The 24410-nt window shown below is 34.5% G+C and overlaps 1 protein-coding gene across 1 annotated transcript in view; it reads right to left on the bottom strand.

Annotated features, from left to right (window-relative positions):
• Positions 1–24410, bottom strand: part of LOC132552308 (uncharacterized) — a 77478-nt gene that overhangs the window by 31755 nt on the left and 21313 nt on the right. Inside the window, exons 3-9 of the mRNA XM_060216470.1 lie at positions 22217–22274; positions 11035–11106; positions 6831–6879; positions 5398–5445; positions 3947–3975; positions 1800–1872; positions 104–176 (exon numbers count right to left, since the gene is read on the bottom strand). Of these exons, the coding sequence (XP_060072453.1) occupies positions 104–176; positions 1800–1872; positions 3947–3975; positions 5398–5445; positions 6831–6879; positions 11035–11106; positions 22217–22274 (402 nt within the window). The remainder of the gene's footprint in view (positions 1–103; positions 177–1799; positions 1873–3946; positions 3976–5397; positions 5446–6830; positions 6880–11034; positions 11107–22216; positions 22275–24410) is intronic.

Genomic DNA, 24410 nt, shown 5'->3' with positions numbered 1-24410 from the left:
CCTGGTATCATGATCCCACCAGTGATAAAAACACCTGTTTAACAAGTCTAATTAAGCATGACCTATCTGTAACTTACAAATATCAGAAACAAAGCATCCTTACCTTTGTAAAAAAAGAGTCCGAAATTAGACAAGACGCACCAACGTTTCTTCCATGTCTTCCAGCTTCCACTCTCCTGTTGATATATAAACAAATTGGGTGAGTTTCTAGTTCCTGATAAAACAGGAAGTAATTCCTGTCTATCATAATACCTGTAGTAGGGTCAGCAAGGAAGTCATTGTCAGTGTATGAAAGACAATAGTTTTATCAGGCTTATAATACTGTTAATATGTTAATGAAGGTAACTAAGGTAAGTGTCAGAGACTGCATCATTTTACAAAAAGTCAGCTTAAAAAGAAAGGGCAGAAATCCTTTATTGCACAGATTGTAAAATGTTTTCCAAGCTTACAGTATTTTTCACCTCTCCAAATGCTGAGACTTAGTCTGTATCATTGTATAAAACTCTGAATTTTTTTTAATTAACTACATAAATGCAAACAAGAAAATTTGTCTTTGATATCATTAAGCTGACAAGACTTTCTGATGAGAAAAGGTTTCAGGTACCATTAAAAAGATTAGTTCTAAAACAAACATAATCTACTACCCTAATTGGGAGATACAAATTATATACTGCTATCTTATTTCATGATTGTCTTCCTGGTGATATCATTACAGAATCTGAATACATCTCTGGCTCTCAGGTCAAAGTAAACAAAACACGGTCAGTCAGTCTTCATTATACAAACATCCATCAGAAGTGAATCTATGGTCAGAGTATGTTGGATCTAAATCAGGTTTATTAGCTTCACATTCCTTTCTTTAGAGCTCCTTAACCCCCAAGGTAATTGGACTTGTATTACTGACATCACCAGCCTACCCCTCCCCAGTCAAACGCACTATAGATCTGTCTTTGCTACTCCCTCCCCTAACCCTTCCAAATCAAGGTACTATAGATGCATATTAAAAAAAACATACCCATCCCAATACACTAGAGAGATGTTTTATATAACAAATTTACCATTTGGTTTCAAATTCGGTAAATCTAATTTTATTCATGTCAGTTATGACTAGTGTAAAGCTGTAAATAAACCACAGTATGTAACTCTTTCCTAATCATATTTTGTCAGTTTAATATTCACCTCTAGATAGAGCTCTATCTCTTCCTACCCCTTGACACTTGTATGATAGGGCCCCTACTGTCCCTTCCTACCCCTTGACACTTGTATGACATGCCTTCTGTCTCTTCCTACCCCTTGACACTTGTATGACAGGCCCTCTACTGTCCCTTCCTACCCCTTGACACTTGTATGACAGGCCCCCTACTGTCCCTTCCTACCCCTTGACACTTGTATGACAGGCCCCCTACTGCCCCTTCCTACCCCTTGTCACTTGTATGACAGGCCCCCTATTCTCCCTTCCTACCCTTGACACTTGTATGACAGGCCCCCTACTGTCCCTTCCTTCCCCTTGACACTTGTATGACAGGCCCCCTACTGCCCCTTCCTATCCCTTGACACTTGTATGACAGGCCCCCTACTGTCCCTTCCTACCCTTGACAATTGTATGACAGGCCCCCTACTGTCCCTTCCTACCCCTTGACACTTGTATGACAGGCCCCCTACTGTCCCTTCCTACCCCTTGACACTTGTATGACAGGCCCCCTACTGTCTCAACACCTTTTTTCCTCCCCATCCCAACAAACACCAGTTTATAGATTCCTGACCCCTCTCCGTCCATAACAAGTCAATGCACAGCCTACCTGTCTGTATAGCCAACCCTTCAGAGTAACCATGGCGTTGTCGTCCCGTTTGGCAGGTGGAGCTTTTAGTGGCCTGCAAAAACAGAGAGGAAACATCAGAGAAGAAAAGTCATTTAAATGACAACTATTTTGGTATCTGACAACTGTATGATATAGCATGAACAAACACTTTTTTTTATTTGATCCTTAATGTTTTTTAAGTCTATTTTGAAAGGGAAGCCTTTGTTATATATGACTACAACAATCTTAAACTGAACTTCATTTTTTTTCAGTCTTACCATTCATTCTACCTGCACTCAAAATATTTTTGAAAATCCAATGAATAAAATTTCTTAATTTGAAGTTAAATAATCCGAACACCTGGGCCCAGTCAATCATTTTACACTGTTTTACCTGTAATTATTTTGTACCGGTGGTATCTATTAAAAATACATTAGAGTACTACCTCAAGGTTACCCACAGGAAGAACAGATGATCTATAGACATTTTTACACGACCATTCAAACGAGCCAGTGATTGTATTTTAAGTTTATGTTATATATGGACCAGAGGGGAGAGTAATTAAGTCTTAATCTGCAATACCTGAAGATTCAGATGTGAGAACTATGTGTAGATCAGTCTACTTCTAAATGATTACTCCAAGGTCAACAAATTCAAGGTCAATCTAAGTACAGCTAATTCAAATGACTTTTTAGTATTTAGTACATAATGAAGAAGTTGTTTCAGAATCACTCTGAAAGTTATTTCTTATTAATTTAAGCAAGGAAATATCATTTTCACCTCCCATCAAAATACTTGTCTTTGCCAAGTGTTTTATTTGTCCTAAAAGCATCATTTGATTTTCTCCTCACTGACCAAATGACAAAATGGGAGCAAGTTTAACAGTGGTGGAGAATCTCCTGCTAAAATATGTTTGAAAGTTTCCCTAAAAATCAACATGTAGTTTGACCATTTTATTCAGTGTCAATAAGACATATAGAACATCCTAGGTATAATATACTAACATCTTATATAATCATCAAAATATCAAAATCTACAAGTAAAAACATATTAAGCTGTGGAGCAAGATATTTGATATAATGCTCTGATGTACTCCAGTACCCTGATCAACACCTACCTCATTGTATCCTTACTGTAGTGTCCACCAAAACAATCCTCACTATTAAACGTATTACAGTCCTCGAATGTAAACTTTTTATAAAGTGTTCTGGACCCTGTTGTAACTTCACATGGTACAAGACCTGTTGTATTTCCTCACATAATGCCAGCCTTATCCTACTGTCTGATAACTGTGTGATCTGTGTCAGGACCACAGCATCACATCCACAACTTACTGATTTCACTATCTCATTAACTGCACTTTTAGAGCAATTATCAAACAATGTTGTAGAGTGTTGTGCTGTACATGTAAGGTGTTTGTGTACCAGTGAGTCTGCACCAGTAACTGGGTGTAACTGCTGATAATGATGAGAGGGGTGTCTGTGTGGGCTGCCTTCTCAGCTCAGCAAGCCAGATGATTTGGATAGCAGGTGTAATTCTACAGCCAAACTTTTATTTTCTTTACGCCTTAAAACATCACTCAACATACTTCTGTCAGACGATGCATGTATTTCGATAGGTTTTAGTACAAGAAAAGTTCAAAAGATGTTTAGTGTTGAAGGTCAGGCAAAAATCTTGGCTTCAATTACCACTGCTCAGAATTTGAGGTCATGTGAAAGCTGTATAATTTGCTTTCAGTCCTACTTTAGTTTAGAGAAAGTTTGAAATATATATATTTTTGTAGTTTCTAGTTTTTTAGTAAATGTACATATTCAGGATATGTACTTACATACAAACACTCATAAAACAGTCAAAGAAAACTAAACTTAATAAAGTAAAGGTAAAAAAAAACAAACTTACTAGGTCAAGGTCAAAGAAAATTTAACTTGTTTAACATTAAGGTCAAAGAAACAGAACTTACTAAAGGTCAAGGTCAAAGAAAATTGAACTCATCATTCATACCTCAAGGTAAGAGAAAACTTAATAATACCATCATGCAAATCTGAAGGTCAAGGATAAGTTGTTGTTAAATAGCACGGCCATGGAGAACTTTGACCTAAAATCCAGTGTTATACAGAAATATTTGTAACCAAAGCAGTATAACATACCTTAATTTATTTGGCGAATTGATCTTTATCTGCAAAAGAAAAAATGTGCTATTGTAAAGAACATGAAATAATTTAACGTCATAAATGTAAATACAGTATGTAGTTTTAAATATTCAGAATGTATCAGATCTATCTAAACTGTTTCTTGTTTTCTTTTTCGATCATTGGATACCTGGTTCTTATGATATTCAACAGCTGATACTTAATTCTAACAACACCTGACAGCCAGTACTTGGTTCTGATAATATTTGATAGTCAATACCACAATAATGACAATAATTACATGTACATTTTGTACAACTCAAAACATATCCTGTAGTCTGGTTTTAAAACAGTATCCTCTATATTCCAGCAGGTAATAATTATTCCTTAATAGTAATGTAATAGTAGTAGTTATCTGATAACATGTATTTTCTTACATCAAAAAAATGCAAATCAGAATTCAACACAAATATCTTAACTAGGATATTATGTAGCAGTAGAAATAATGTATAAAAACTAAATACTCATTAAGTGCAGGAAACTTGTAACATTTATCTGGGTACGACAAAACAAGAACAGGGCAACCCTGTACTCCCTGTATCACATTAAGTCTAAGTTGAAATTCGGGGGAAAGTTTACGTAAGTAAAGAGTAAATAACTCTTTATATCACTTAAATTCATACCTATTAGTCAACATTGTAACCGTAGTCACCTGGTTATTTGGTGTATTAATTAAAACTTAATTAACTTGTAATATATTAGTCACTGCTCCACACTTTATCTGTAACAGTTATGGGAACATAGAAACAAAATCACCTGTTTCATTAGCATAGCCTGCGAAGTGCAAAACAAATCACGTCACATCAGAAATATAACAATACAATTTCTTTTTAGATAAGAAAATCAGAAATGTTCAATAATCCTTCTTAGTCAATTTTTGAACGTTCAGTTAGCCTATGATGAAACATATTCAAATAAGATTTTAATGACATGTATATGTATTCTTTAAATTCAATTAGTTAACCGCACAGTCATCCAGATTTCTGTCCACAACACTCTATTAGAATCAAGAAAACATTAATTACAACTTTAAATTAGTTCTATACAATGCTGTGTAAATCAGTGTAGCTAATTATGAAACTTGATTGAATCATTACTATTGGGTGCTACTTAACTTACACCTTCTAAATATCTTCAGTTTTATGTTTAGGTATATAGAAATAAAGTGCATCTAATAATGACAATATATCTTTGTGAAGTACCCATTCCAGAAAGTCATAATCTCTGAGAAAAACACAACTGAAAAAAAAACAAAAACACAAAAAAAGTTATTACCATTGAAAGTTTAAAAAACCCAGTTATTCCCCTTGAAAGTCACATACGGTAAAGGAAATTATGATTGTGTTATGATCCTAGTTGTAAGCAACTTAGATAAATGGTTAGAACAGCCAAACCAGCAGTAGATATACCTTGTCTAAATTTAGCTCATTTGATGTGAAGATCCTCCGCAGTGGATACTGAAGTTTGAAACAGATACTTTTCAAAAATCTTATTTAGATTTATTAGTCGACCAATGCTTCACATTCTCAGGAGGAAAGAGATGCTTACTTCTGTAATATGACCTCAACAGGTATCAAATCAAATTTTGTGTGTAATATGACAATGTTTCATAAAATTCTAGGTATATTAAGTATGAAATTTGTTTTAAAACCTAAATAAAAGTTTTAATAATCAAAAGGAAATAAAGGTAGAATTTATGCCAGTGGATTTACCAGGCTTTAAGTAAGTACATATGTAATCAGCTGGGAGAGCTAATTAAGGTTTATATAAATTAACTACCTTTTAGATTGAAAAGACAAAGAATTTCCTTTTGCTTTAAGCCTTGCAATCAACCTAAATATACTTAGTTTGATTCAAACTCAGACTTTTGTAAATACAATTTTTGTAAATATTTACAGGTTAATAAAGGTATAGGTTTTATGAAATAAGATATAAATGTCAGCCTAGGTTATAATTGCTGTACTTGCTGAAGATGAAAACGAAAGATGTTTCTAAAAATACTGTCATAATCTTTCCAGGCTTTCTAAACACATCATGACTGATCAATAAAACTAAGACAAGATATAACATTATAACTATCAATATAGCATACCTCCTTAAGTGATTTAGTCAAAAGGGAGCTAGTCTCTATACTATTAAAGGTATACCTCCCTTTATGTCACTCAAAAATCTGTACAATAAATCAGACAGATTTGCTATCATAATCCCTGAACAAATCATTGTGACAATGATCTGATTGAGATACATTATTTACGTAAATCAGAATTAAAACTTAGTCATCTATGAAATGATCTGTCCCTAGCCTTCGAGTATAAGGTATTGACGCTAGTTACGCATGACTAGGCGTGGGAAATTGTTGTTTGTGTATATGGCTATGATAAGTAAACATTTAATCTAGATCATATGTACCCAGGTATATCTAACTGTGGGTATTATTGATCTTCTGTACACTTATAGGAATCCCAGACAGATATCAAAGTTTTATTAATTCGTTGGTGAATATCCTGCTTTAGTACATCTATTGGATGTATACAAGAACAGGAGTAGTGCTGTGTGACTAATACGGTGTGGCATTATCAACATCAAACCCTAAGGTTCTAACACACTAAAACAGGAAATTATTTCACTGGCTCTCATCATTTCCAATAACAACCTTTACTATAATACTATCATAGTTTAATGGATGAGAATTAATTCCAGGAAATGATCAAAACCAGGATAAGAGTCAACCTCTGTAGGTACAGAATACAACATTATATCAAGCAAAATGACAAGATTTACTAATGATTCTATGAAATATTATCATTATTACCATGTTATAATGGGATAATTATAAACTTACCTGTTTGTCTGTTGGGCTCCCAGGAGATAATGGTTGGACTGATGGAGAACTGAAATGAAAAATGTTAACATTTAAAATCAGCACACAATCGAAACCCTCTACATAGAACATGAAACATTTGTAATAATTTCAACCAATAAAGTCCTACAGAAAAAGGGATAATTAAAATATTTCTGAAAAAAAAAAAGAAAGCATAGCCATCAATAATTTTTTGGTAATGGTTGTCAAAAGCAAAGGTGACCTTTTTTATTCTGATTGTTGATGTAGCAAATAAAATGAGAGGCTGGAGATGAAATGTTACACTTGAACAGAATAACAGTCAAGTCTGTAAACCTGTGGAATTATTTATTCTTTATGAATATTGGTGCAAACATATCCATATATTACATACAAGAATAAAAAACAATATCCAGGTATTCACCACCATCAAAAACTATTTTGAGATGGGAGGTAACTCCAGTATAAATAAACAAATACCCTGTAGTTACCTGAATGTCCATCCCATACAACTATTGTTAGTCATTATTTTAATGAATTCAAACCTTTATATATTCAAAGTTCTGAATTTGATATAATCCTATCCTAGTAATAATATATATGACACCAACATGTACACTGACCAACAACATGACTGTTGTGTTTGGTGGAATACACTAGTGACCAGGTGTCACAGGTAACAGGTGTGTGGGACAGGTACTAATCAACTACCTATGACATCAAGTGACCAGTACACAGATTTCTAATATACAGCAACCCTCAATATCAACTCTAGACAGTATACTTAATTATTGACCAGATCACCTATTTCTAATACACAACAAGTAATGCACTCTAGACCTAACCATATATGTTGTCTCAGTCTGCGGCCATGTCGGTGCAGGTATATCCATCAGGAGAAATAAGTACATTTCCTGTTTCAGCATATATAGGTATATATAGATAAATGTAGCTTTTGATAGGTATGAGGTGTACTTCTGACCAGACAGATAAGTAACATTAGTTCTCCTGTATACAGACGTCTCTATACTAGTATAATTAATTAACAGTTCCTACTCGTTGTAAATTACTGGCTGACAACCTATCCTCACCAAGTATAATTTCTTGCCACTGTTTACAAAAAGGTTATTTAAGTCATCAATTACCTTAACCATTTTTTCAAGAAATTTTTTAAACTGGAGATGGATTTATATAAGTTGTTAACCTTGTCTCCATATCCTATTTCAATTACATATCTGATGTTACTACTGATGCCATATAAAGAGAAATGAAAATAAAAGTTTATAACAACAAAGTATTTTCTTTCTTGAATAACTAGGTGCAGAAATATCATAATCTCACCAACAAATTGGCAACCCTCAGCAAAAATTGGTACTTGGCAGGAATAGGTTAGCGACCAGTACATGTATATGGTGTTCATAATCACCAAGTTTCTTTTTTAATGAATTATGTCCAATGAAATTATGTGTATCAATACTGCCTGTGTCCATTAGTTGTGAAGTATTGATGAACTGATACAAAAAGCACTATTGATGTTGGCATTAATAGTCAATATGAACAACATATTTTCATGCCAACACAACAGTATAACCCAGAACACAATAGTGAAATATAAAGATGAAATATTGATGATACAGATGGTAGAATCCAGGCTGTTCACAATTTGGTGTCAGTTTTTCCATAATATTTGAATTTTTGATTACTGGAAAACACCATATGATGTAAAACTGATATCAAAATACAAGTCGTAATAAAATTTTAGTGACTATACATCCCAGTTGCTGGAAAAATTTGATGACAAAAAAAATGCAGTATGAAAGTACAAGAGAAAAATAAATAGAAGTACTGACCACTTTTCTTCCATTCCTGCTGACTTACAGCACCAACATCTATCCATGATGATAATCAAGTGACAAAACGCACCACCAAATATATATATATATATAGATAACAGTCAGAAAACTGTGACCTTGATGTGACCTTGTGACAACACCTGGGATACATTATATTTACAATGTTAGTGCTGGCCTTTAACATCATATCTCATTGTTTGTTGGTACCAAATAGTACCTTATACATTAGCTGAAGTGCCTACCAATCTGTTTTTTATATACTTAGTGTACATATAGATATAAGTACATATTCCTGTTTTTATTGGTGTTTCGTTTGCGTACTTTTTTGTACAGGTACAAACACAGCAAATCCATTTCTACATATAATACTGAAATGTATCATCTATCAAAAATCTAAATTTCAGTTTGAAATTTAAAATGTTTACCAACACTATATCCTGAAGCCAGACAACTGATCTATCTAATTACATTGATAGTAAAATATATAGTCAAATCCTGTGTGAAATATCATCTATCACACAGAAGTAGTTTTTAGGGCAATAGTTTCAATTTTAGGACCTATTTATTGGGAGCAAAATCAACGTCAAATGAGCGACCATATATATCTGAGCCTCAGGGATCAATGTATCCATTTCTACTTAAAGACAAGGGTGGTGGTCTTATTACAGAACAAAACTTTTTCACAGCAATACAAATTACTATATAGCTGGTAATTTTTATGTGTCAAAATTTATGCAACTTCCTAAGAAAAACAAAAAAAAAGATGTTTGCGATCTGAAAGTAAAAAGATGTCTAATAAATACGTCTCATTATTTCATGGACTGAATTTTTATGGTCATGTTCAGGTACCACTAGATATCAAGAATATCATCCCTGCAAGAATAATCATCATAGTACAGGAATGGGCTTTTCACAGTATATACATATTGTATCATGTCAATACTGTAGATCCTGTAATTAGTAATAAACAGATATAATGTGAGGATCCTTAAATGACCACTTAATGAGCATGCTATTACTTAGGACAGCAACTTATATTGAAAACACTGCTAACTTACTGTGTAAAGATTTAAAAAGTTCTCTAAACCATGTAGTTATCAGCTGCTACATGTATGTTAAGTCTGAGGGCAATCACATAAACTCCGAATCCAACCACTTCAGTGGGCTTATTAGGGGACAAAATATAAAATGTTTATTGGCATTTCGGTCAACAATGCAATATATGAGGTTGGGCTTTCCCGAACTTGTCAAAGATGTTATGTTTTTTGTAAATGTGTGAAACTTGATCAACAAATCAAGGGGCTAGAATGTTGACAGTTTTCTTAAATGGCAACTTACTCAAACTGTATGTAAAATAATTAGAATCTTGCGACAATACAGATGATAAATCTAAAAAATAAAGAACAATTGAAGTCATATGTGACCCTGCCCTTCAACATTCACACTAAACCAGAGATCTGATCTACCTCATTGATCTCAGAATCCTCAGAAGATATCTGATGCCACTCCCACAAAAATGACACAGGTAAATCTTACACAGGTAAGTAAAACACTGGAGTATACAAAACAATTATTAGGATGGAACACCAACAAAGGTGTGTAACAAACACTAATTAGGTAATGTTATCTGTGTAAATCTAGCCTCACCTGCAGTGGACCGTCCATAAGAAAATCCTTGTAACTATACCTGTAGTAAGTGACAGGTAGGAATGTGTGTGTGATGTGTCGGGTGATTGAGAGGGAAGGGTTAGTTGTAAGGATCAAATCAATCTGTGATGGCCAGTAGAGTTGACCGATGATTGAAAGATTTATGATGTGTTCTGGCCCTTGTTGTTCAAATAACATCTTTTGTACAGGTAATGGGAGTCATTTACAGGTAGGCTTCAGACACAATACAGGGAGGTAGTGGTGGGTGTGACAACAGATATAGGCCATTTGGATGGCTTGGTGTAAGTCCATAGTAATGTTTACCTGTGTTGAAGCCGTGTACCCTTCACCATTTGGACAGATGACACATAAATACTTGGATACACAAATAAAGTACGATTGACTAAAACACTCCAATATACTTAACACACACAAACAAAATAGACAAAGTGTTGGTATGATCTGGTCCATCTTCAGATATAGTCAGTGCTTATTCACAACAGTCATCACGCACAGAAAATCAACAAAAGATTTTAAACAAAAGGTACTCAGTTACTTGTATTACACACTCTCTGCATGTACCTAGTATACATGCAGTTTACAGAGTGGTCCACATTTTCAGAAATGCTTTTGTAAAAGATAATAAGCAAATAAACTTAAATATTGTTGCTTCTAAAATGGGAAAAATGACTGATATAAAAACTTACCTGGGAGAAGAAGGTGCATGATGTTTTGATTTCTCCCAAGGGTGGTCAAATGATGTAGTCCCTGAATTATGACTGAAAGAAATAAGTAAACAAATGTTATTGATCTGACAAAATATAGGTCACTGCAGCTTAGTTATATCACCGCTGAAGCCTGTTGAATGATAGTCTGTTGACATGGAACTGCTGAAAGAAGAATTATACCTACACAGCGGTTAGTAATATGATCCTGGATCATGCATTCATTGATAAATACTTAACCTATAATACAGGGTCATACCTATAACTTATCCAAGGAAGAATGTTGATCCAATTCAACCAGAAATAGTTGAGTATACGATTCGAGATATGTGTAACATGTGTAATGAGCAGCTCAGTCCACTCATACATCTGTCTAACTCATTTTTGTATTTATATTCAGCAAATTTCTTTATCTTCTTCAAATCAAAATTGGCAATTTCATGTATTTTGAAACTAATTTTTATAATCTGTATATAGAAAAAGGGTGAGATTATAAGAAAACCAGAAAAAGAGGCATCTGCATACCTGGACCTAGAGTCAGCTGTATTCTATATTATAATGTTGTTTGTAGTTGATAATTGATCATGTTTATTTCAACTGGTCAATTAGTATATAAGATCCTAACATATAGTCCTGTTATTTATACTGTTGTAATGTTCAGCTTTTCCTTTGTAGAGTATTACACCTGTGCTAGTCAATGGTACTAGTCCACATTTGTTATCGTTGTAAAACATAAATAAAGAAACTAAATGTCTGTGCCACCCACTATGTCACATGCATCAGATTGACAGACCAGAGGTTGATTAACTCCTGGTTTTGCTATCACACCAGGATATGACACAGGTGTGCAGAAATATATAGGTGAATTATAAAAAAAAAAAAAAGAACAAAAAAAGAACAAAAAAATTGCAAGGCTACAATCTGTATAGGTAAATTTTTACCCTTGTAAACAAATAAAAACAAAGCCAAATACATGTGAAGATTAAAGCAAGTTATTTCAATTGAAATTTAAATGAACAGAATCGTCTGACCCAAACGCCTTGTATCTGGTCATATGACAAAAATAACCTCCATCCCTTCAGCTGTTTTATAAATAAGTACCTTTAATTTTACACTATAACAATTAGTACATGCCTACGTGGGTATTCAATGTTTTATTTTTCATACAAATTACAAAAGAAGCTTCAACAGCATGTCCACAAAAATTCTCTCTTGGTGCATGTAATATAAAATGTTGATGTACGTGTTTTATTCATAAACAGAACAATGTAGCTTTCACATGTGTTAACAATCTGCAAACAGAAAGATAAATAAACCTGAGTTCAAAATTTACTTATATTGTGACAAACGTTGAAAATCCAATATTGTATAAGGTAGAGGGTCGTAACTCGATTGTACCATTGTTAACATAATAACGAAGGCCAAAAGTGATCACAATAGGTTGCACAAGACTTCAATTCATCCACGGTGACCTAAAAATACCAGCTTAGGTGTTAATTATGTTTGTAAGACATCATTGAGTAAAAAAACTGCAAAAGCTACTATTGGCAGTCAGTTATTTTGAGGTAGTTGGGCTTATTGTCCAGTGAGTAGCTGAACTGAGGCTGGACCTTCCATGTAGCAGTTGAGGTGGCTATCTCACTTAAAAATCATGCAGGATGCCTTCTCTATGCTGTCTACAGCAATTGTGACAAAGTGTCTCACCAAATGACACAACCATGCCAGCAAAAGCCAATCGACCAATTGAAATCATCAAGTTATAGACCAACACTAATGTATTTAACAAAATGTTCCACAAACCTAACTTAACTTCTAAGACGTTAGAGAATTATCTTCATTTAATGTAAGTTTCTGTGAAAATAAATGAGGCCAGGAGTGATTCCACATCAAAACTGAAACTAAGTATTTAAAATTCAATAAAGAATGAATGTAAAATTTCTTGGTACTAATGAAAATAGACAATAGTGTGAAACTGAAAATGTCAACAAACTAAGAATCACCAACACAATAACAGAACTTACCCCAGACTGTTTCCTACATCTGCAGCCCTCTGTATGATACTTAATCCAGGTGATATCTCGTATATAGACTTGGTCCAGCAACTTAAGACTAATCAATTAACCTATATATTTGTCTAGTGTACATACTGAGCTGAGAAAGTCAATATTGATAGAATATATCTTTGTTTGGTAGGTAGATAATCCACACCAACTTTGTGATATTATGACTTGCCCTATAAACAAAATAACACTAAGACCAGGAATACTACAAGCCAACTGAAACAGGACACAGTGGATTAAGGTGAAGAAACAGTTATTAAAACTCTTGATCCTAATGTTGTTGTTGTGTTGATTTGTCCTCAAACAATACTACAGTTAAGTGTGTGATATAGGAGGCATATATAGAGCTGTGTAGTGTTGGTTGACACTAATCCAATTATTTGGGGATTAATATATCAGATTTGATAAGCTGCATAGATTTTTAACACTACGAGTGTCCACAGGCATGCAAAATAGTATAGAGTTATGGAGAAGGATTATAGTGCCTTAAAAATTACCATTAGTGTCATCAGATATCACTCAGATAGGTATTTGTCTTGGTATACATCAGAACATTCAAATGTGACTTTATGTAAGAAACCGCAATTACAATAACAATAATGTCACATTGCAGAATCCATTTTTGATATATAATTACAATCAATATATCTATTAAATATTCATAAATTTCAACATCTGATAAGTTATGGAATAGATGAAACATCAGCTGACCCTCAGACTGCCTGCAATACACAAGTGTTACTAGGACAATTATGCGTCCTGACAATTTGACAGCTGAGTTTACATTTGCATCCATTCGTTCAGCTTTACAATATTGGTCTTTTGGATGTAAGTATTGCCTGAACATTAGAACTAGGTGGGCGATAAGCTAGAGACAGAATTTTGGTGAGCAATTCTTCACAAAAACTTTGGGACTGGTAGCCAGTCTGATATCATCAGGACTCAGTGTGTAATTTTCAAAAGCTTTCAAATATGTGGTTTTCTGGCTCTATTTGTGCTAGAGTTAAAGATCTTGATACATATCTATAGCAAACTGATGAAATTCATTCTGTATTTTGATAGAATTTTCATCTACATGTACTACATGGCTACCTCACTGAACAACATATGGAAGGCCCATCACAGGGGTAACATGTCTTGCCCAAGTTCACAACCACAACCGACTGGTTCATTTCCCAGCTTCCTGAGAAACAAAAAGCACGGAAGTGTTAAACCATTCACCTTGAATCTTCATCTGGGGTTGAAGCAGGCCAATGCTCTAGATTGACTGAGCCATCGCAACCCCCAACATTGTTGTGCCATAGCATCTCTTATAGAATGGATAGATAGGAAACTGTGACTTTTTTCACTTAGGATGACCATGTTAGTCATTATACGGGGGAGAAATTGTTCATGATCACGGCTTAATGATTCTAAGATTGTATTGTAACACAGACAATAATTTTTTTTATTCAGAAACTTCCTCCAGAATGTATTCCATGACATGACCTGAGTTTATTATAAGTGTCAAGTTTAGTCCTAGGAAACTTGATGAGATAAGGGAGAAAGTCATTATTATTCACACACACTTCCCTTTTCCTGATAAAACCTGATTTGCAAATTAGAGTATTCACCTGTAGGGTTAGAATAAAAAACACACCTTAGTAAATATCTTAAAATGTATTCACTGTGAAGTGATCTGTACATCAGTATATAAAACTGTGTCAGTTGAATTATAGCAACACTAACCTTGTTATGAGGTTTAGCGGGGTATAACAGCGACACTGTAGCTTTGTTATGAGGTTTAGCAGTGTATTACAGTGACACTGTAACCTTGTTATGAGGTTTAGCAGGGTATAACAGTGATACTGTAACCTTGTTATGAGGTTTAGCAGGGTATAACAGTGATACTGTAACCTTGTTATGAGGGTTAGCAGGGTATAACAGCGACAATGTGACCTTGTTATGAGGTTTAGCAGGGTATAACAGCGACACTGTAACCTTGTTATGAGGTTTAGCAGGGTATAACAGTGATACTGTAACCTTGTTATGAGGTTTAGCAGGGTATAACAGTGACATTGTAACCTTGTTATGAGGTTTAGCAGGGTATAACAGCAACACTGTAACCTTGTTATGAGGTTTAGCAGGGTATAACAGTGACATTGTAACCTTGTTATGAGGTTTAGCAGGGTATAACAGCGACATTGTAACCTTGTTATGAGGGTTAGCAGGGTATAACAGTGACACTGTAACCTTGTTAAGAGGTTTAGCAGGGTATAACAGTGACACTGTAACCTTGTTATGAGGTTTAGCAGGGTATAACAGCGACACTGTAACCTTGTTATGAGGTTTAGCAGGGTATAACAGTGACACTGTAACCTTGTTAAGAGGTTTAGCAGGGTATAACAGTGACACTGTAACCTTGTTATGAGGTTTAGCAGGGTATAACAGCGACATTGTAACCTTGTTATGAGGTTTAGCAGGGTATAACAGTGACACTGTAACCTTGTTATGAGGTTTAGCGGGTTATAACAGCGACATAGTAACCTTGTTATGAGGTTTAGCAGGGTATAACAGTGACACTGTAACCTTGTTAAGAGGTTTAGCAGGGTATAACAGTGACACTGTAACCTTGTTATGAGGTTTAGCAGGGTATAACAGTGATACTGTAACCTTGTTAAGAGGTTTAGCAGGGTATAACAGCGACACTGTAACCTTGTTATGAGGTTTAGCAGGGTATAACAGTGACACTGTAACCTTGTTATGAGGTTTAGCAGGGTATAACAGTGACACTGTAACCTTGTTATGAGGGTTAGCAGGGTATAACAGTGACACTGTAACCTTGTTATGAGGTTTAGCAGGGTATAACAGCGACATTGTAACCTTGTTATGAGGGTTAGCAGGGTATAACAGGAACACAGTGACACTGTAACCTTGTTATGAGGTTTAGCAGGGTATAACAGCGACATTGTAACCTTGTTATGAGGTTTAGCAGGGTATAACAGTGACACTGTAACCTTGTTAAGAGGTTTAGCAGGGTATAACAGTGACACTGTAACCTTGTTATGAGGTTTAGCAGGGTATAACAGTGACACTGTAACCTTGTTAAGAGGTTTAGCAGGGTATAACAGTGATACTGTAACCTTGTTATGAGGGTTAGCAGGGTATAACAGTGATACTGTAACCTTGTTATGAGGTTTAGCAGGGTATAACAGTGACATTTAACCTTGTTATGAGGTTTAGCAGGGTATAACAGTGACACTGTAACCTTGTTATGAGGTTTAGCAGGGTATAACAGCGACAATGTAACCTTGTTATGAGGTTTAGCAGGGTATAACAGCGACAATGTAACCTTGTTATGAGGTTTAGCAGGGTATAACAGCGACACTGTAACCTTGTTATGAGGTTTAGCAGGGTAAAACAGCGACAATGTGACCTTGTTATGAGGTTTAGCAGGGTATAACAGCGACAATGTGACCTTGTTATGAGGTTTAGCAGGGTATAACAGCGACACTGTGACCTTGTTATGAGGTTTAGCAGGGTATAACAGCGACATTGTAACCTTGTTATGAGGTTTAGCAGGGTATAACAGCAACACTGTAACCTTGTTATGAGGGTTAGCAGGGTATAACAGCAACACTGTAACCTTGTTATGAGGTTTAGCAGGGTAAAACAGGAACACTGTAACCTTGTTATGAGGTTTAGCAGGGTATAACAGTGACATTTAACCTTGTTATGAGGTTTAGCAGGGTATAACAGCAACACTGTAACCTTGTTATGAGGGTTAGCAGGGTATAACAGCAACACTGTAACCTTGTTATGAGGTTTAGCAGGGTATAACAGCAACACTGTAACCTTGTTATGAGGTTTAGCAGGGTATAACAGTGACATTTAACCTTGTTATGAGGTTTAGCAGGGTAAAACAGCGACATTGTAACCTTGTTAAGAGGTTTAGCAGGGTATAACAGCGACATTGTAACCTTGTTATGAGGTTTAGCAGGGTATAACAGCAACACTGTAACCTTGTTATGAGGTTTAGCAGGGTATAACAGCGACATTGTAACCTTGTTATGAGGTTTAGCAGGGTATAACAGCGACATTGTAACCTTGTTATGAGGTTTAGCAGGGTATAACAGCGACATTGTAACCTTGTTATGAGGTTTAGCAGGGTATAACAGTGATACTGTAACCTTGTTATGAGGTTTAGCAGGGTATAACAGTGACACTGTAACCTTGTTAAGAGGTTTAGCAGGGTATAACAGTGACACTGTAACCTTGTTATGAGGTTTAGCAGGGTATAACAGCAACACTGTAACCTTGTTATGAGGTTTAGCAGGGTATAACAGCAACACTGTAACCTTGTTATGAGGTTTAGCAGGGTATAACAGCGACATTGTAACCTTGTTATGAGGTTTAGCAGGGTATAACAGCAACACTGTAACCTTGTTAAGAGGTTTAGCAGGGTATAACAGTGATACTGTAACCTTGTTATGAGGTTTAGCAGGGTATAACAGCAACACTGTAACCTTGTTATGAGGTTTAGCAGGGTATAACAGCGACATTGTAACCTTGTTATGAGGGTTAGCAGGGTATAACAGTGATACTGTAACCTTGTTATGAGGTTTAGCAGGGTATAACAGTGATACTGTAACCTTGTTATGAGGTTTAGCAGGGTATAACAGTGATACTGTAACCTTGTTAAGAGGTTTAGCAGGGTATAACAGCGACAATGTAACCTTGTTATGAGGTTTAGCAGGGTATAACAGGAACACTGTAACCTTGTTATGAGGTTTAGCAGGGTATAACAGCGACATTGTAACCTTGTTAAGAGGTTTAGCAGGGTATAACAGCGACATTGTAACCTTGTTATGAGGTTTAGCGGGGTACAGTTTACCAAGGACAATAACAGTGCATATTTACATCTGATGACAAGACTTAGTGTAGCATATCTATACAGCTTCCTATCATAACTTAAGTAATACACAATTTATTTTATTAATATCACATGGTAACCTTTAAATCAGACCAATATTCTAAATTAATGATATCTTGAAAAAATCATTTAAATTTCTAGTTTGATTTCGGATTGTGCAATCTGAAAAAAACTTCAGCACTAGTGAACTAATATAGAGAAGGACTTTTACTTTTTGACACTAAATATTTCTGTTGAAATCAGAGAAGTTTTATAAAACTGAAGAGAAAATCCACATAAGAATTGCTACTTGTACAGTGTGTTATATTACAGAGATCATGTAGAGAGATATGTATCAGACTGTAACCTCTTATTTAGTTATACTGAGTCAACATTCCATAGCTTGTTGTAGGAAAAGGTGGGGATCAATGATACATTAGAACTCCTATCACAGAAATTCAAACATGCAAGTCCTCGGTAACCTTCTTTACTGTAGTCAAAGTAAAATTTTACAATGACAAGTACAAATACTTTTCTTATGAGTCAAAGTAACCAATTTCAGTATATAATGACACTTCAATTTAAGGTAACATATTAATGACAACAGATTAAGTCAATGTTAAGGTAGCACAATACTGGTACAGTTGACAAGTTTTAAGCAAAGACAAATGTCCTGAGAATGATTAAGTCACTATACATCCTCTAACAGGAAAAGCTGACGAAGGTATAAATTCTGAGTAATTTCTTCAACTGTTTTAGATTCCAATTAATGTCAACAATACGTCTAGACAGGTGTGAGGATAAATATAGCACATGAAGTATGAGATGTAATTCAACTCATCCACAACATGCTCTTTAGCATCTAGAGGGCTTAAAACTTAAAATTATATATAAATATTGACAATAATTACAGCTATTTTGTTCTACAAGTACCTCTTATTACATTAAAATTGAGCTTACCTGACAGGAATTCCTTGTATTGCTTGTAATGATGTTTAAAACCCTAAATTAATCCATTATTTTAGAAATTCCAACTGGTAACTGGCCGAAACAGGTAACGTTACTCCCCAGGATCTGTGTACACACTGACGGCACCATATAGAGACATAAGACCAATTTTACGTCTGACGGTATCAATACATTACGCACACACCAGGCTTACGACCCAATAATCTGCTATGTAAAGATTCCATAGCTAACTACTCATGCATTCCTTGATCGAATCCTTCCATAATAAGTCCTAATGCTTATTACATGAGGTTAAAGGTCATCTATTTCAAACTTGCCTAAATTCTTGTTCTGGACGAGATAATCACACACTTGTATATTATGTACTGCTTACCTTGATGTCATCAATATGTAATATGTATATGTTAAAGTCTTCCTAATTCTGTCCACACATACTTGTACTTTAACTATTAGGTAACATAAACGCATAGTTAATTGCATCAAAATATACATTGTATTTAATTAAGACTTAATCCAGACAGATAGCGAGACAAGTGTTGGAGGTCAAGGAAATATGCATGTTTTAATTTTGCATTTTGTAATAGTTTTGTCATATCTGAAATTAACCTTGGATAAGTGATATCTTAATAGCCTCAACAAGCTGCTCATTCTTCTTATTGTACAATGTAAACAATCGTAGTAGGTACATGAAATCTTTAATTAAATATAAATTATATACTTTTGAACGTGTACCTATATAATTAAATATTCAACTTCATATTAAGTTCTGGAATGAAACATAATAATTTCCCATTTTTTTCAGTTTTACTTTCTCATGCATTTTTATTTTTAACATGCAGAACAACCTCAACAGTTTTATATTCTAGTCTTATTTTCTAATACAAGTATATCTATCTATATTAACAGAAAAAATTTTACAATCCTGAATATTAAGCATTTGTGCTTTCATATTTTGTGATTCTTAAAGTGCAGATCAAACTCCGATTGATTTTTTTAGTTTGATTTCCTTGTGAAAATCTGAGTGAACTGTTAAAGTACAGAACAAATTGAGCAGTGCATGTTTTTTTTTTTTTTTTTGAAGCTACATGCATTGACTAACAGTCATTCAATATGAGAAAGGTTTTCCCCTGATTAATGGCTGATGTCATTAGTATCAATGTTAATTCTATAACCCAGAAACTTTGTTTCAAGTGAACTCAGATACAATGTATCAACTTGACAGAACAAAGGTAAGATACTGTCATGTTATTAGTACATATAGGTCAATGTTTCTGTATCCAGTACAGAAAGTGTAACAATAAAACTAAGGATAAGGACATATTACACAAACTACAAAATTCATTCAAACAATATATGTACTCATCAGGCAGATAAACCAATGCCTTGTAATAAGCCTGTCTACTGTTGCTGAGAACGATACTACAATGTCCTGTATTAAGCTTGTTCCATGAGAGCTATCCTGGCAGTCATGCTTTATATGCTGGGTCCCACTAAGCAGTAGGATAAACTAGGTAGGCTCAGTAGAGAAAAATGTAACAAGTTTGGTGGTATATCTAGAAACTAGCAGTTCTTTTCACAAGGAAATTTGTTCAAAATCTTATATGCATGATTTCCATGTCTTCAATCCTAAATACAGCAGTATCTGACTAAAACACAGAAAGTCATTAGTGTAATGTACAGTAAACAAGATTAATCTCCATCAATCACCCTGGTCTATCAACACTGACTTAACATGACTGTAGGACTTGTATGTAAATATGTCCAAAACTGATGATGTCATGAGTTTTTTTGCTCAAACATACCATAAAATGTCATCAATGACCCATCAAATATGAACAACATGGCTGATAACTTAAAGCCTAACATTCTGTATGAATTTATTTGCATAATTATACTGTATATGTTGCACTATGATGAATTCATTTGAACAACAGGAGTGATCCACATGATCTACATTTGAAGTGGTCACTAACTACATTAAGATTGATTCACATGACCTATATGTAGATTGATTCACATGACCTACATCTGGAGTGATCCACATGATCTACATTTGAAGTGGTCACTAACTACATTAAGATTGATTCACATGACCTATATGTAGATTGATTCACATGACCTACATCTGGAGTGATCCACATGATCTACATTTGAAGTGGTCACTAACTACATTAAGATTGATTCACATGACCTATATGTAGATTGATTCACATGACCTACATCTGGAGTGATCCACATGATCTACATTTGAAGTGGTCACTAACTACATTAAGATTGATTCACATGACCTATATGTAGATTGATTCACATGACCTACATCTGGAGTGATCCACATGACCTATATGTAGATTGATTTACATGACCTACATCTGGAGTGATTCACGTGACCTATATGTAGATTGATTTACATGACCTACATCTGGAGTAATTCATGTGACCTATATGTAGATTGATTCACATGACCTACATCTGGAGTGATTCACGTGACCTATATGTAGATTGATTTACATGACCTACATCTGGAGTGATCCACATGACCTACATTTGAAGTGATCACTAACTACATTAAGAGTGATTCACATTTACATGACCTATGACCTATAATTTTATTGATTCACATGACCTACATACAGTGATTCACAAGACCTAGTAATTTTGAGTGATTCCTATGATCTACATTAAAGTGATTTATATTATCAGCTTTGTGATTTACACTAATTACAATATCCATCACATGACCAAGAACAGAGGTATGACCTGAACTACAAGTGATTTACTTGACCTACATTATAAGTAAATATAACACTTGCAGTACCAGTGGTTTTGTTACAGTTTGCATATTTTCATTGTGTGCGTTTTTATGTCAACATGTTACACAGTCAGAGCTTCATTTTACCATTCAGTTTTTTGTTAATATTGACACCAAATCTACACATATATCTGTTGATATCTATCAACCTGGTCGGTAACATATGATGAGCTAAACACTGAGCAATATATAGAGCACTATAAAATGACAAATAATATATATATAATCCATACATATTAAGGCAACTTGTGTCTGTTATTGAAATGTTGGATGGCTACATATATATGTCTTTAATCCAAGGTGTACCTACCTGGAATCTTTACATAACATAAATCCAATGAATTGATAAAATCCACAGAACTGCTTATATCCTGCCCACAGATTGGTCTGTAAGTCCAGGTGAATGTATGTCTTCCACCACAGAAATATACTCACTCTATATAATAGATAGCTCCTTCCTGGGTGACTGCCTGTTCCCAGCCCCGAGGGAGTCCTGCAAAATGAAAGGTCAATCATGTACATCACACACAGACAAGGGCCCAATGATTAGGAATTACACAACCTCACACAATGTGGACAGGTCACCAGTCAAAACAGATCTGTAGTAAAGGGATGTATACCTGTACAATATCATCAATCATTTACAGAGTATGGTTCTCTGTCCTATAGCAGAAAGTACAACACACACTTGAATATATGTGCTTAAATACTCCAAACTTCAATGCAAACTTCAGTAAGATCTCACTTATGGCAAGAGTTCTCTTCTTTATGACTGATTTTTCACTATCAAATTCTTATCTTTGAATGATTACTGAATCTTTTATTTTCCAGAGCCTTTGTATGCTAACCAGGTAAGAGAAGTTGTGTTCCAGGTAGAAATATCTCCATATTCTAGTTATAAATCCTTCAGGGCAGGTCTTGGCAATAATAAAAACACAGATCTGGCTGACAAAACTCTGACATCCACACCAGTAAATATATGGTAATTTGCAGTAATCTTAACGGCTTTTCTTCTTGTTGTTATAACCTATATAGTGTTTATAGGTGAAAGCATTCAAGCAGAACTGTATCGGTTCACTTTTCTTCCTGATTAATCTTGAATGACTACATGAGCCTATCCCTGGGATAGATTTCCAGCTGAATGATTCTATACATCAAATATCTCCGGAATACAATTTAACAGATTCTTCAGAAAATGTATCCATCCTAAAGCCAGAACTGTGCACATACATATACCTGTGATTTATTTACCTGACTCTTACATCTGTACACACTTCTCAAAGTATATATAGTAAAACACATTTCCTAATTACATGCGAAATTCATATCACATGTATAATTGAAATTAGCAACTTTCTCGTCTTAAAACATTAACATGCTCCCAAGGATCTCTTACTGAAACAGCTTACCTTACAATTGTTTTTCTGAATTGCTGTAGAATTCTTACCTCATTCTAAACTTGTAACATATCCTTTCCTGCTAATATTTTAAGCTGCTAATTACATATAACCAGTAGCTTACATTGTTAACCTATATAAATTCAAACTGCTAACAACTGTCACTAGTATTTCAAACTACTAACCATTTTCACTAGTATTTCAAACTGCTGACAATTCTCACTAGTATTTCAAACTGCTAACTATTCTCACAAGTATTTCAAACTACTAACCATTTTCACTATGCTAGTTTATCAGTATTTCAAAGCTTACTAACTGCATTCTCATTTCCAACCTGAACAAAGTGTTTAATATTTGAACAAAACTACAGATAACATTTCTCACTAGTATTTCAAACTACTAACAAATGACAAGTTAACTATTCACTATGTATTTCAAACCAGTTCTATACTGTATACCAATTAATTTTTGCCCTATTTGTCCATAACAATTCTCAAATTTAAGATGGGGCCACAAATTTGACACACTTTCAAACTTAACATTTTCACTTTTAAGTACTATTTCAAACTTCAAGTGAATCTAACCATTCTCACTAGTATTTCAAACTACTAACAATTCTCACTAGTATTTCAAACTACTAACCATTCTCACTAGTATTTCAAACTACTAACAATTCTCACTAGTATTTCAAACTACTAACCATTTTCACTAGTATTTCAAACTACTAACAATTCTCACTAGTATTTCAAACTACTAACAATTCTCACTAGTATTTCAAACTACTAACAATTCTCACTAGTATTTCAAACTACTAACAATTCTCACTAGTATTTCAAACTACTAACAATTCTCACTAGTATTTCAAACTACTAACAATTCTCACTAGTATTTCAAACTGCTAACAATTCTCACTAGTATTTCAAACTGCTAACAATTCTCACTAGTATTTCAAACTGCTGACTATTCTCACTAGTATTTCAAACTGCTGACTATTCTCACTAGTATTTCAAACTGCTGACTATTCTCACTAGTATTTCAAACTGCTGACTATTCTCACTAGTATTTCAAACTGCTAACAATTCTCACTAGTATTTCAAACTGCTAACAATTCTCACTAGTATTTCAAACTGCTGACTATTCTCACTACTATTTCAAACTGCTAACAATTCTCACTAGTATTTCAAACTACTAACAATTCTCACTAGTATTACAAACTACTAACCATTATCACT

Source organism: Ylistrum balloti, unplaced genomic scaffold (genome assembly GCF_031769215.1).
Source record: "Ylistrum balloti isolate Yb309-2 unplaced genomic scaffold, AGI_CSIRO_Ybal_v1 Utg370242, whole genome shotgun sequence".
NCBI lineage: Eukaryota > Metazoa > Mollusca > Bivalvia > Pectinida > Pectinidae > Ylistrum > Ylistrum balloti.
Note: the sequence above shows the minus strand (reverse complement) of the source record. Positions and strands in the feature narration are given on the sequence as shown.